The sequence below is a fragment of the Callorhinus ursinus genome, unplaced genomic scaffold (assembly GCF_003265705.2).
Source record: "Callorhinus ursinus isolate GAN/ISIS: 27379988/994484 unplaced genomic scaffold, GSC_fseal_2.0 scaffold32, whole genome shotgun sequence".
NCBI classification, from domain to species: domain Eukaryota; kingdom Metazoa; phylum Chordata; class Mammalia; order Carnivora; family Otariidae; genus Callorhinus; species Callorhinus ursinus.
Genome location: NW_027397094.1, coordinates 17931005 through 17946089, shown reverse-complemented (window position 1 = coordinate 17946089; position 15085 = coordinate 17931005). Strand labels below are relative to the sequence as shown.

At 42.5% G+C, this 15085-nt stretch overlaps 1 protein-coding gene across 5 annotated transcripts in view; it reads right to left on the bottom strand.

Annotated features, from left to right (window-relative positions):
• Positions 1-276: 276 nt before the first annotated feature.
• The window catches only part of TAF5L (TATA-box binding protein associated factor 5 like), a 31198-nt gene continuing 16389 nt past the window's right edge, over positions 277-15085 (bottom strand). For 4 of the 5 annotated variants that reach the window (XM_025850793.2, XM_025850795.2, XM_025850794.2 and 1 more), the window contains exons 4-5: positions 8464-9188; positions 277-2280 (exon numbers count right to left, since the gene is read on the bottom strand). In XM_025850793.2, coding sequence (XP_025706578.1) covers positions 1483-2280; positions 8464-9188 — 1523 coding nt within the window. In that variant the 3' untranslated portion in view covers positions 277-1482. The remainder of the gene's footprint in view (positions 2281-8463; positions 9189-15085) is intronic. The other variant, XM_025850796.2, reaches the window with a different exon arrangement.

Genomic DNA, 15085 nt, shown 5'->3' with positions numbered 1-15085 from the left:
ATTGTCTCCCGTTAGCAAGTGGTAATCTTGGATGTATGAACAGTATTAAATGTTACCAATAATTCCTGTGTATGCCAAGAGGAAGCGCGAGTCAAAGTTAGCTGAACAGAATACAGGAACAGGTGGGAGTGTAGCTGCGTTGGGGCTAGTCTGGCCTACGTGAGTGGCTATCATCCCGAAGATAGGTGGGCTGCACACGTCATCCCAGGCCGGGCCACATACCCGCCTGCCCTCACAGTTTAAATGACATGACAACACTTTTTTTTTTTTTTTGAAACTAAATACATTTTAATAGAAAACAAAATACAAAATAACTCTTTTCAGAAAACAGAAATATTTAATCCTTTTTCCACGAATTCGAACTTGCTTTATCCTCAAAGCACAGTTTTAGATGCGTGTGTATGTACTTACGATTTGTTTCACAAAGTGTTCATTAAACCACTATTGCAATGCAGGAGGTGGGAGCGAATGAAGGCAGGAGGAAAAGACGCTGAGCGAGCCACACCTCCGAATAAATGGGCATTTGGAAATTTCACATCTTCTAATTCTATCTTTTGCTTCATCGCTTCAAATTCTTTTCATTTCTTTACCACCATCTGTCCTTCCCGGGGAGAGAACTGTTCACAGAAGTGCAGCCATGAGGAGACTCTTCCTCTCGCACCGTCACCGCCAGAGCCCAGGACTTTCTCAAACCAACCCACCCACCCACTTCTAGACACATGTCAGCCGGGGTGACCCATCGTCACCCAGAAAGTTTCCCTTTCTCCCAAAACACTGTGCTACCAAATTCTCTGAATTCCCTGAACCTCAAGATTCCAAGTATCACAGCCAGTGCCAGGAGTAAAACCTGAAAGACGAGAGCAGAGAAGGCCCCTCTGCCAGTGCTAGGTTTCCTCTTCTCAATAATAATAATAATTATAATTATAATAATAAAAAATCCTGGTTCTCTGTAATTACGGAAAAGGAAAGCCTTTTCGCCAGGATGATGCCCGCCCCTGTTCCTAGTTCCCACCCCCGCATTCCTACGCCAGGAAAGCCCTCTTGTGCCCGCCGACTGAGCAGCGGGGACCCCGTGGCACCACTCCTCGTGAGGGCACCCTGCAACCATCCTCAGACCAAAGGCAGCACCCGGCGGCGAGGTAAGCAGCATCTCGGGTTGACACACGGGAAAATGAGACAGACACACGAAGGTGCTCACGCGAGGACACGGGCAGGATCTCTGTTAAGAGCTTGCAATCCGACCCCCAGAGCCTCTTCATGCTCCATCTCATGTCCAATCACAGCACCTTCCCCCTCCAGTCCTTCAACATGTGGGGGACCGAGTGCAGGGGTGATGAGCTCAGGATGTCTGCACGGGAGAAGGGGGAGAAGCAGGGAGTCTTTCACAGTCAGTGATTCAATCTCAATTTGTCCTACGACTTGCAACCTGGAGGCTTTCCACTACAGCCCCAGTCCGTTACCACAAAGATTAAAAAACAAAAATTAATGTTCCTGATTTTCTTGTGTGATTCCAGTCACTAGAAGAAGGTTGCAGGCCATGAACTGCACACTGAGTACATTGCTCATCTGCCCGGTGTACACACCCACCAGTTCCCCAGAGGAGCCGTCGGCAGGCGTGCTGCAGTAAGTGTTCCTGATGTCCCAGACGCGCACGGAGTTGTCCATGGACGCAGACGCGATCAGACTGCTGTCCGGACTGAAGGTGAGGCTGGTGATATTGTCCGTGTGGCCTCTCAGTTCTTTATAAAGGGTCCCGGAGGCCAAGTCCCATAGCTTCAGCCGCTGGTCCTCGCCAGCTGATGCCAAGTACTTACCGTTGGGAGAAAAGGCAAGAGAGAGCACGGGGCCGCGGTGGCCCGTGAAGAGCCTCACCGAGTTGCCCTGTTGAGCGCTCCACAGCCGGACAGTCTTGTCGGTCGAGCCTGTGGCTAAGTAGTTTGAATTAGGGTGGAACTTGACGCAGTCCACATCTGCCAGGTGGCCGGCATATATTCTCAGCGGGTACGTCCGATCAAATGACCACAGCCTCGCGGTGCGGTCGTGGGACCCACTGGCAAAGTACAGGCTATACGGGCTAATGTCCAGGTCCCACACAGGGTAGGCATGTCCTTGGTACAACACAGTGTTGGTGAAACTCCCGAGGTCCCAGTACCTAATGGACATGTCTTCAGAACAAGAGAGCAACCCTGAGCTGTCTGCGAGGAACCTTGTGCTGTACACTGGTCCACAGTGTCCCCGTAGTATCTTCATCTCTGTGCCCGCATTGTCATCCTCATCATCCTGGGGACAGTAGGGGGAGGGGCGAGTGGCAGAGAGACACACAAGGGAAAAATGTTTAGTGGTCTGCCATGACAACCAAACAGTCCAGCAAAAAGAAAAAGAAAAAAAAAAAAGCCACTACTTGGGAAATAGCATCTGCCCAGTAAACGACAGCGGTCTTTGCCCTGAAGGGCGACCCCAGGAAAACAACTCGTAATTGCCCAACGGAACAAAAAGTCTCCTGCAACTTACAAACCGTCTTCCTCAAATTCATCTTGCAGCTACGACTGTCAAATTAAGAGCACACAAATGCGAGGCTATCACACGGTAACGACTGTAGACCTTACTGTTAGGCTGAGCATAACCGATTTCAAAGGCTGCTTAAAAGATTGCCCACGGTGACTTCCATTGTTCATCCTGATAGACATCTTTTGGAAAGATTTACTTCTGAATTTACATTAAGTTCCCAGATTCTTTTATTCTGTGGGCCTGTCTTCATCTGCTGGTTTTAGCTGCTTCATAAGCCACATTGCTCCCTGTTTCTACTCCACTAAGAAAATTCCTGGCAGGTTCATTACTCTCATGAGTGGGGTCAATGAGGAAGGCAGACATGGTCTCACTTCAAAATTAATACAAAACCACTGCAGGAGGTTAGCCAAAATAAAGCCCAGACATAGCAGAACAAACAGTAAACCAGAAAGGTACAGTTATCAATAACTGACACTCACACCTTGTGACCAGGCATAAACTGCCAGTGTCCAAAAAGAAATAAAGATGAAGTTTTAAAACTCCCAACTTTCTAGAGGGTCTCAAACATTTTCCCGAGTGAGGCATGGGTTCAGAATGGCTTTAAACAAAGCCGAGTGACTCATGGGATTCTTGGAACTAAACTCCTGTGTGTGGGGACAGAAAAGAAGACAGCCACTCAGGGTGCCGAGGGGGGAAGTCCCCTTCCTCACCCTCTTTCCCACAAGGACGGTATCGCTGTTCAAAATCCATTTTCCTTTCATTCCCTCACAGACAAGCTCCTTAACACTACAGCGGTCTCTCATCAAGAATTCACAGATTAAAATGGGTTTTAATTAACACCAGAAGAATGAGGAGTAACAAGAGTTCAAACCAATCGGCTTTGTTAGCTTTGATATAAATATGTCTGTGGGCCTTAAGTTCTTGTACAGGAAATGGCATCCTTTTAACTTCCTTTTGAAAACTATTAAATTCAAAATAAAACAAACGCCTTCAATGTGTACAGATTTCAGAAAAAGTTAAAGAGAAAATAAACACTGATGTCCATGAATATTCAAAATGGCTATTCCAGACACTCAACATTAAAAATACAGAAGCATTTGGGAGCTTAACGTTCTACCAAGTGTTACCAAGAATATTAGTAATTTTCCTTTCAAAAGAGGTCACGACAACACTTTAAAATTTCAAGGATGACTCATTACTGTACACCAGGAAGTTTATATAAAAACTGTGGGAGCAAAAAACGACCCCAGATGAATTACCCTTTGAAAGTGAGTGGTGGATTAAAGGGCACGTTACCATCTCTGAGGCTTAAGTGGTCTTCGTTTGGAGCAGGAAGTTAGGGAAGTGGGTCTTCAGCTCCTTAGAGGGGACCTAAACAGCAAGCTCAGGGATGGGAAGAGGAGGGTGCGCCAGGAGTCAAGCTGGCACTTCCCAGGGGTCTTGATGATTGTCCCAAGCACGTGGACAAGCACCTGGTTGACTCCATAGACCAAGAGATGGGGAAACCAGAGCATTTCTGCTGGCTATCGCTATCAGCTCTTTGCCAGGACCACAGCTTAAAATAACCCAGCCACATTTTCTTCCGTGGCTCAACCCGGTCCCACAAGGGCCTCGGCACAGTCGAACTGAAACTCTGAACAAGCAGCTGATTCACACATGCCCAACCCCAGATTCCCCCTTTCCTTCCTTTCATGCTCACAGGACAAAACCCCAAACTCCCTACAATTGACTGAACACCCTCCAGTAAGTGGGCATGCAACCCAAATAGGAATTTTTGATTTGTTAAGTATATTCGTGTAATAAATCATACTATGTACATTATAAAACATGCACAAAGTAAGAAATTTAAAAATAACAGGAAGAGTAAGTACAAAAAGACCTTCAAACATTATCTTATGTACCCCTGTGCCATAGTTTGCTAAGCCCTGCTTTCGACCATGGAGGCCCTAAAAATCTCAGACTTGTTATGGATGTCTGTTCCTGGACTAGGAGGTTCAGAGTGCCTCAGCTCACACTCCAGTCTTTCCTAGCTAGAGGGTACCTTCTGGGGTCTGAAATTTAGCCTTGGGCTGTTCTCCCAACATTAGCTGCCAATGGAACTGAAAGAAATTAAATCTGGCTGGGCTTGGGAGTGGGTTAAGACTTGGAAGCAAGCGGGGGGCTGCTCTCTCCAGGAGAGATGACAATGGCCGAAACTGGAATAGAAAAGGCGGCTATTGGCTAGTTGAGCTGAACATGTACTGTAAGTGTAAAACACACCAGATTTCCAAGACTTAGGACAAAAAAGGAGAATGTAACAGATTTCATTAATAATCTTTTAATATTGCTTACATGTTGAAATGATAATATTTTGGCCATTACTGGATTGAATAAAATACATTTTTTAAATTAATTGACTATTTCTTTTTACTTTTTTAATGTGGCTACTAGAAAAATCAAAGTTACAAACATGGCTCACATTATATTCTTCTAGGCCAGCACGGACCTACACGACCGTTTTATATACAAATCACAGAACTGAATATTATACAACACTGACTTCTTTACTTTTGAAACTTAGAGACTGCTGGACTGGGGGAAGGCTCACTAGCCAGTACACGAACCGAGTACTGGTGCTGTAGTGCTGGGCTAGGAGGGCGGGAGGCTGGCAGTGACGAGGGTGATCGTATACACATACCTGAAACGAAGAGCAAATCCTTGATTTGGTATCTGTGGTTTTGCCATGTTGCTCAAATATAAAAATACATAGTTGCCAATCAACAAGGGTAAAAGTTGGACCTCATTTCCCACTCCATGTAGTGTGGAACAGAGGATGGAGGGTCTCAGACAGGGTAGGGGCTACTGGTCCTGGTGGGAAGAGGGGCACTGCTATGCCAATTAATAGCTTTTCAAAGGTTAATTTAGAATCGCTTCTCGGCCTTTTGGCTAAGATCAAGTGTAGAATAGCTTTAAGTTGCAGGTATCAGAAGCTACAGGGCAGTGCTGTAAATCCCGTTTTATTTGGCTTAAATAAACTGAGAAAATTTTATGCCCTCATAGGAGCTTTTGATGACTATTTTTGACTTTTTTAAACTGAGATATAATTCACATACTATAAAATTCACTCTTTTAAATGTAATTCAATGGCTTTTCGTATACTCACGGAGTTGTGCAACTATCACCATTATCTACTACAGAACATTTTCATCACCTCAAAAAAGAACCTTTAACCCATTAGCAGTCACTGCCTATTTCCCTGTCCCCAGGCCCCAGCCGTCATCAATCTACTTTGTTTCTATGGGTAGGCCTATTCTGGATATCTCCTAGAAATGGAATCATATAGCATGTGGTCCTTTGTGATTGGCTTCTTTTATTTAGTTAGCATAATGTTTACAAGGTTCATCTACAACATAGCATGTCTCATGTCGCTTCATTCCTTTCTATAGCAGAATAATATTCTATTACACGGATATACTACATTTTGTTTATCTCTTAATCAGCTGACTGACATTTGGGCTATCCCCACTTTTTGGCAATTATGAATAATGATGTTCCGAACATTCATGTACAAGTTTTGGCGGGGACATATGTTTTGAATCCTCTGGGATATATACCTAGAAATGGAACTGGTGGGTCTGGTCAATATTTTAAATACCCACTATTAAAACATTTTATTCACTAATTTATGCAACAGCTGTTGCTTCACAAAGATTAAGGCAGAGGTTGCAAACTGGCTTTTTAATGGGGTTTTCATGTACTTTCATACTTCCTACCATCACTTTGATTCAGGCAGCGGTAAACCCGTTTACATTTACCTGCTTGGCTTCTACAGGCATGTGAATCTGTGACCTCTGCATTAAGACTTTCTATTTTAATTGTGAATTCTACAAGCAAAAAAAAAAAAAAAAGTCCAAGTTCTCATTGAAGAAATATAAAAACTAAAACTAACTACCAGAAATGATTTATACTTTGCTTTTCCCCAAAATGTTCCTTGTCAGGAACAACAACAAAAAACAAAAAGCAAAAAACAAACAAAAAACCCCCAAACACCCCAAAAAACCAAACACCAAACCCTCCCCCCCAAAAAAAACCCATTAACAACAAAAACTTTTGTAAACTGCTGTAACAAAATGGGTGGGGGATGTAGAAATCCCTAACAGGAAACCCCTTGACAACATGATAAGAAGATCTCAACTTTAGTTCTAAAATGAAACAAAAGTTTGTTCACAAGGAAAGCAGTACCTTTATACTGTAGCAGAATCTACAGTACTTTGTGGATAATGGCGAATACATCACAAAGATACTTAAACAAAGTATCTTCTTTTGGAGTGGAACAGCACCTCCCACCAGACTCCCTTCCTGGGGCCACACCCCTAGCTCAGGCCACCATAATCCCTAGCATAGCCTGTGGTGCCATACTGCTACGCGTCTTAGCCCTCTCAATGCTAGCCAGATTGAATTTCTTTCACTTTCTGGAAGTCTTCACTTCTGGGTCTTCAAATGCATACCTCCCAAAGCCTGGAAATCTTCACAGAATAAGTCACAGAGCTAATTTTCAGTGGTAGCCAGGATAGAAGGGTAGAATCTTAAGCATTTTTTTTTTTAGTCTAATGTTCTTTCCTTCTTTGTATCTACTTTTCTATCTTTGCTGTCCTCCTTTATATTAATTTGTAATGCTGACAATACTCTCCAAACCCAATGCCATCAAGCTAATAAGGTCGGTGGAAAAATATTTTTCCTTGTATTTACAGAAAGTTGTAAATCAATGATGGCAGCATCCTTCAGTTGCATGTGAAGAATGCTCAACAGGCTAGAATTATCTCCTAGGAAAAATTTAAAACTCAAACACATGTGCAATAAAAAAATTTTGGAGGGTACTATAAAATCCTAGAAATCCAAGTGTGTACACTGGAATGTAGACCTTTTATTCACCACAACAAACTCCTCTAATTATATTGTCTCAGTTGCAAGAAAAAAAATTCAAAGACCATGCTAACTGGAAGGTGACTAAGAAAACACGAATAGGAAAAAAGGGCTTATTTTGTGCCTCCAATACCACCCGTGGAAATTAACTTGAATGTTGGTTTTTTGTTTTTTTTTTTTTACTCCTTTATTTTTCAACCCCGTGCAAAGAATTTTCCATTGTAAGTAACCTGAGGCAGAGCAACCTGAAATTTCAGTGGTGAGATGACAAAAATATTCTAGCTTCCAGCTTTTGTGGGCCACTCGCAGGGAAAGTTAACTCTGTGAAGTTCAATTTTATCTCTCTTTGTGCACATGTTTTCTAAGGCAGTGATTCTCAGTGCCCCGAAACTCAGGCCACCAGGCCTGCCCTTTTCAGTAACCATGCCAAATCACTACACTGATTGATGGATAAAATAGCAATTGTACTCCCTGTGCACTTTTCAAAATGGGGTTTAGGAACACCCTGGAGCACATGAAGCCAGAGGACGTGCACTGGCTTCAGAGAGGCTGGTAACACCCAGTGTTGGTGAGGGTGAAGAGCCACCAGCGTTCTCGTTTACTGTTTGATGAGGCTGGAAAGTGACAATACTCCTCACAATTTAAAATGCAGACCCCTTGACCCAGTGATCCTACTTCTAATTGTTTATATTTGCATAAATGTACCCACACCCACACCCCCACACACACCCACACACACACACTTACTGCAAATCTCAATATTAGCTAAAGGTCTTTAATTAGGCTTAGCAATGCTATCCATATTCAGACAGTAATAAATACTGACCAATCATTAATCACGTTCAGTTAATGTTGTTAAACATAGTTGTCATCTCTTCCAAAGTTAGATATGAGCAGGAATTCAGCGGCTACAGGTTACATGGGTATTAGTCTGGCTTTAGCTATAAGATGGAGGAATTAATGAAGTCCATTCTCCACAAGAGCTGTCATGTCTGGTAAGAATTCTAAGCAAATTAGTAAGGCAGGTGTAGGGAAGAAAAATGATATTCATACCTCCTCCTCCAGAATGTCACAAGCCAAGTGGATGCGGGACACGTCTACTTGATGGGGTTCTGATTTTAACTTCTTGGATCGTAAACTCCAGAGTTTTATACAGGAGTTGTCAAACCCAGCAGCAAGCAGCTTGCTGTCTGGGGAGATTTCTGCAGTGTTCAACAGCTGCTCTGTGTTATAGAAGGCATAGAAACAGATGGTGGTGAGGGAGGGAGGGCCATCCTTGACACGCTTAATGCTCTCCTGCAAGACCTCCAGGGCAGCCTCGTTCTGCAGAATAGGGGCGGGCATGTCAGTGGGCTCTAAGCCGCTGCCCTCGCTTCGAGAGGAGTTGCCGCTGGCATAGAGCTGGTAATCTGTTCTCTTGGCAGGCTGCACGTCAAGATGGATATGCAAGGTGAGGACCTTGCACAGGGCGGTGTTGTTGTCACTTTGGAGGTAGCGGATAAGGTAGTTGTAGCTGTCTTCCTGGAGACGGACCACGTACTTGTTATCTAGGAATGCTCGAAGCTTGAAGTTAGACAGGATGTCCTGGATGGTTTGAGTGGTCTGTAGCTGCTCAATGACATCCTTCTGGCTAGCGTTCTGCAGAAACATTCCATGGAAGCGGCTGTAAAAACTTTCCACTGTGCTCTTCGGACTATTCTGGACCAGGTTGAGATGGAGGTAGACAAAGAGAGGATAGAGGAGAGGCATCACTTCGTGGCTATGCTGGGAATCAGAATCTATAATGGAAAAAAGTAAGGGCTTTATAATCGGTATAATTTCAAAGAATAACGTGGCCCTCCTGGGGAGCCCACCATCACACTACACATTCTGGTCAGGACTGTTGATTGAACTAGAAGCCCGACACAGAATTATGGAAACTCAAAATCCAAGCCTTTGGATGGAGGAAGAGCAGGGACTCTGAAGTCCAGCAAACCTGGGCCTGAAGTCGGCCACAGATCAGGAATCTGATGCCCAGAGAGGTTAAGAGACCTGCCTAAGTTGTCACAACACTTCAGGAGCTTGTCCTCAGGTCTTCAAGGTTCACTGTTTTTCCCCAGTACATTAGTGTTCCTCTAACTGGGGAGCACAGACCTCTGAGGGTGCTTAGATATATTCTTGGGAGACTATGAGTTCTTCCCAGAAACTTTTTAGTTGTCTAATTTTTAAAAACAATAAACACAGGTCTATTCATAATTATCCGGCTGGTCCTTAAGCAAGTATTGACATACGACTTTAGTGCTCCCTTTTGTTTTGTGATTACTTTGGGCCTCCATCATCCAACAGTATTATCAGAGTACTTATTTAGTGAGTTCATTAACACGCCTAGCTACCCAGGCTGGCACGCCCTAACACTAAACATGATAACACTCACCCAAAATTGTCCCATGTCTGCCAGTGTAATCATTTTGATTATGTTGGCTAAAAAGTAAAACGACTCTTTTTGCAGTGGTAATTTACAAATGAGACATTTTCATGTCATTAAGACTAAACCATTTACTAATTTGAGACTTAACACCATGCAACTACGTGACAGAGGATGTTCAAAAGTGTCCAGCTTTAATTGTCACAGGCAAGGGAGAAAAGCACAGAGGTGTATCTGACGCCCCTATGTGAGGGCGGAGGGGGCTGTGATGGTGCAGAGGTTCTGTAGCTATTCAGCCAGAGGCGAGTGGGGGCAGCAGGGCCGACGCAGGGCGTAAGCACCTCAGGAAGCTGAATGCAGACTAGTCTTGTCACAGCCCTCAGGACCGGCCCCATGCCTATGTGGAGCAGCAGGTCAGTTCTGGCAAAATCTATCCGTTATATTCACTTGCTGTTCATTTGAACTTTATTGCTTTTGTGGTTTTGCTTGTACTTGATTTGTAAATGAGTTTCGGTTTCATATAGAAATACAGTAACCATAAACGTGTTATATCTTATGTAACGTTTGTACATATTTAAGTAAATTAATATCAAAATGCTTTAAGTCAGCATTAGTACTTCTGCTAGCATTTTTTTTCCCCTTCATGAAAAAGAATCCATACCTGGCTCAAAATCAGGAATATCACATTAGGGAATCTCGCCTCCGTAATCTGACGATAAATGATACCAGCATGCTATCTCTGCTTAATACCCTATTTCACTTTATCACAGGTGGATTAATTGCATAATATGTGCATTTTAGAATAAATGTGTCCCTACTCAAAGACATATTTAGAAAATGAACTTAAATTACAACGATGATTCCAATAAACTTAAGACTGTTACCTGGCCACTTTGGGCTCCTCGTGTATTCAGTAGGCCCAGAAGGGAGTTATGGTGCTGGCTGGGGTGACTGATCCTGACTACCAAGGGGACATTGGACTGCCAGTCCACAGTGGAGGTAAGGCAGAGTGTGTCTGCAATACAGGAGATCCCTAAGGGCATCTCTTAGTATCATTCTGCCCTGTGGTTAAGATTAATGGAAAACTATAAAAATCTAATCCAAGTAGGACCAGTAATGGCCCAAGACTCTTCAGAAATGAGGTTTAGGTTATCCTATCCAGTAAAGAACCAGGACCAGCTGAGGTGTTTGCTGAAGGCAAAGAAAATGCAGAATGGGTAGCGGAAGAAAGTAGTTAAATACCAGATATGAAGTATGTGACCAGTTACAGAAATGAAGACTATTTAAATTACCCTCCTTATTTTGTTATGAATATGTGTGTATGTAATTTATACATATCTTTGTTTTCTTCCCTCTCTTGTTCCATTATCATGCACACAAGTTATCCTTACTCTGTACCAGAGTAGTTAAGTGTTGTTAACTCTATATCATAGTATTTAAGTTACATGATATCAAGGAGAAAAGTAAATCACCTAAGGACTTTGCTTTTTCTTCTGGGGAAGGGATTCGTGCATTTTTCGTTGTACCCAGGAGAGCTGTTATCATGATAGGGGGATTAAAGACCTTGTTAATCATCGTTATTTGGAGATTAAGTATGGTTTAAGGAGATAGATATGGGTACGAAATTGACAGAGGGTAGACTTGGGGTGGTTAATTCTGTGTCATCATGGCTGGGCCACAGTGCCCAGATACTTAGTTAAACATTATCTAGATGGTTCTGTGAAGGTATTTTTCAGATGAGATCAACAGTTAAGTCAGTAGACTTTGAATAAAGCAGATTACCCTCCATAATGTGGGTGAGCCTCGTCCAATCAGTTGAAGGCTTTATGAGAACAAAGACTGACCTCCCCAGAAGAGGGAATTCTGCCAACAGATTCAATTTGGGTTTGAGTTGCAGTTCTTCCCTGGGTCTCCAGCCTGCCTTCCTGTCTTGCAGATTTTGGACTTGCTAGCCTCCATAAGTGCACGAGCCAATTCCTTAAAATACATCTTTCTGTATATACATCTTATTGGTTCTGTTTCTATGGAAGATCTTGACTAATTCAGATTTTGGTATTTCTTTAAATGGTGTAATTCTTTGGAAGACCTCTGGGAATTTTTTTCCATAAAATACGAATGAAAAAACCAAAACCCCAAAAACTCAACCCTTACCAATTAGACTTCCAATATATCCTACTGGGATGAAGGATTGTTTGCTATTCCTTAAAGTATTAGTTTTAGGCTTATTTTTCAAAATGAGAGGCATTTTAGTTTAATAAGTTTAGAAAATAAAACAAAACAAAACCCAGCCACCAAGAGATAGGGCTGCACTATTTTAAAACTTAGTGAAATTCACTGTTGTTTCAGCTCAGTTTCAAAACTGTTTAATTGTTCCCTCTTGTCTGAAGAGAACAGTATATCAGGTATAAAATAAAATTTTGATCAACATATTCATTATGTGGAAGTAAGACTCACATAAGACTTAACTCTCATTTTTAATCGTTTCCTTGAAATCGTAACATATACTTCGTATTTTACTGAAAGTGTATTTGCTTGAAATATATTTTTTTCTAATTTCAAAAGTAACATATCCTCTGAAAAGTGCGCTTTTCCTTCCTTCTATCCATCTATCCACTGGCTTTGTAACAAACTCCTACTTGGTGCCACACTCTGCTGGTGGTGTAAGTAAGAGGAAGTTTTTTGCAGTTTGCAGGAATTAGTAGTGAAAAGGACACCAAGTTAAATGAAAACCTAGCTTGTTACCCCTTGTTCTCCTGCTGACCTCACACTCCTGTCTTCTGTTCTGAAACATCACACTACCCAGCTCGACTCTTCACCTCCCTCCCTTTCGGGTCTCCCCTCCTTCTCTCCTTCCTCAAATACTCATTTCATTTCAAGGACGAACACGGAGTGTGTGCTTCCTGTGACCCAGGCACTTGACATCTATTGTCGTGTCTAAGGGTCACAGCTGGCCCCAGATTCACACCCAGACTGCTTGATTCCAAAGTCTTTGTTCTTCCTCCTATACTTCCTGAAGAAAAGGACCCAGAGCAACAGGTAAGCTCACAGAAATCTCTCACCCACAGAGAACTTACGGAGGAAAAATACACTTAGGGTACTACAGCCGGAGATGCTCTTATTTTCCTCATATCTTCCTTTGAGATTCATCATCTCCTTAAAGTGGCATTTGCACCTCCATGAAGCTGATACTGAGTTCTTTATCACAAGTCTGTATCTTTCTTTTAAATACTAGCCTCCAATTTCCTACTGCAAGCTACACAGCAGGAGGCCGCCATCATAATGATGTAAAAAACCTGAGTTATTCCTGCTCAATATAGCTTAAGCTTCCATTTGTCACAGAGCCCGAGTCATCCTCAACTCTTCCTCCTTTAATCCTGAGCCTTGGAGAGTCTACCTTGGGAATTTTAACTACGAAATCAAGACCTTGCTTTCCACTTGCACAACACTGTTGAGCTGTGGTCCTTTTTCAGCTCACTTTTCCAGTACACAGTGGACTTTAGGCTGGCTTCCTGGTCATCCCACTTGCAAACCCTTTCATAAACTGCTTTCAGACTTTTGTCTCCTAGGCCCGATGGTCAGGTCTCTCCTCAACCTGGCTCCACTGTGGCTGGCTTTATCTCCAATCTGAAAACCCCATTCTCAACAAAGCTGCTTCCTTCACTGTTCCTGCCCAAAGAATTGCCATCTCTGCCCTTTTGCTCATGTCTTTCCACATACCCCAAATCCTCCTACTTCTCTTCCACAGCTTACTGAAATCCAGCCCATCTTCCAAACACTAACTTAAATTCCACCTCCTGATTGATAGTAAGGCCTTCTCTGACTACTCTGTCCAAACCATATTCTCCTTTCATTCCAGAGTTCCTCTATGTATAAACTTTGGCACTGATTTCATCCTGGCCTGTTAAAACTCTTCCACCATATTTGAACTTTATTTAAAAACTTTTACTTTTAGCCTTCTTATGTTAGGATTGCTCCCTATTTAGATTAATGACTGTATCTTATACTTTATCTTGGTGCTCAGGAAACACTTGTTCATTTGACTTGGCTGACTGCTCTTTAGAGACCTGAGGGTAGGGAAAAATATTCCAAGAAAAGCAGTCTGTAAAAACACAAAACAGGGGCGCCTGGGTGGCTCAGTTGGTTAAGCGACTGCCTTCGGCTCAGGTCATGATCCAGGAGTCCCTGGATCGAGTCCCGCATTAGGCTCCCTGCTCGGCGGGGAGTCTGCTTCTCCCTCTGACTCTCCCCCATCTCATGTGCGCTCTCTCTCTCTCTCTCTCTCTCATTCTCTGTCTCAAATAAATAAATAAGTAAAAATCTTAAAAAAAAAAAAACACAAAACAGGGCAACCTTTTCGGGTCCCCTCCCTCCTCAGGAGCTTTGTGCTATCACTTTGCTATCGCTCAGTAAACCTTGCTAAAAATAAAATAAAAAATAAAAACAAAAACAAAAAAACCCCACAAAATATATATTTACCCACTCCAAACGACCTGTGCCTAATGAATTAAAGAATTATAGGTAAAATAATAGACAACTTCCTCAGTTTTGAAACAAGACAAAGGAGAAGGTTAATACGTTACCAGTTATTGAAATTTAAAGTTCTGGGGGAAGGAAATTATGACAGGAGAATAAAGAAGGTACCACATATTAGGAAAAAACTAGCATCATCAGACACAAGGAGTCATCAGCTAGTCTACATTAAGAGTTTTAGTAAATAGTCAAGAAAAATAGTAAGAGCCCAAAGAAAAATTTTTTAAAGATTTCTTTAAAAAATTTATTTTAGAGAGTAAGTGAGAGAGAGAGCATGAGCAGGGGCAGAAAGAAAGGGAAAAGCAGACTCCCTGTTGAGCAGGAAGCCCAACACAGGGCTGGATCCCAGGACCTGGGATCATGACCTGAGCTGAAAGCAGATGCTTAACCCACTGAGCCACCCAGGCGCCCCCCAAAGAAATAAATCTAAGCAGAAAACTTTGCACCAGAATAAATCACATTTGTGATCAATTAAATGTATTAATTCTTCATTGTGAAAAGTAACCACAGTTCTGTAATAAAATTATTCCAATGAGTCTATTTTATTACAACTATGCTTCAGTGATTAAAGAATACAAACAAAAACCAGTATGTCACTAGTCACGAGCATCATTCATAATGGAAATAAGTCACGTCTATGAGTACATGGAAGGCATCACTATTATAATGATACACTGGGGCTTTATGCTTTTGTCTGTTTCCCTCATTAGGCAGTAGGCTCCACATCAATATGCTCTATTG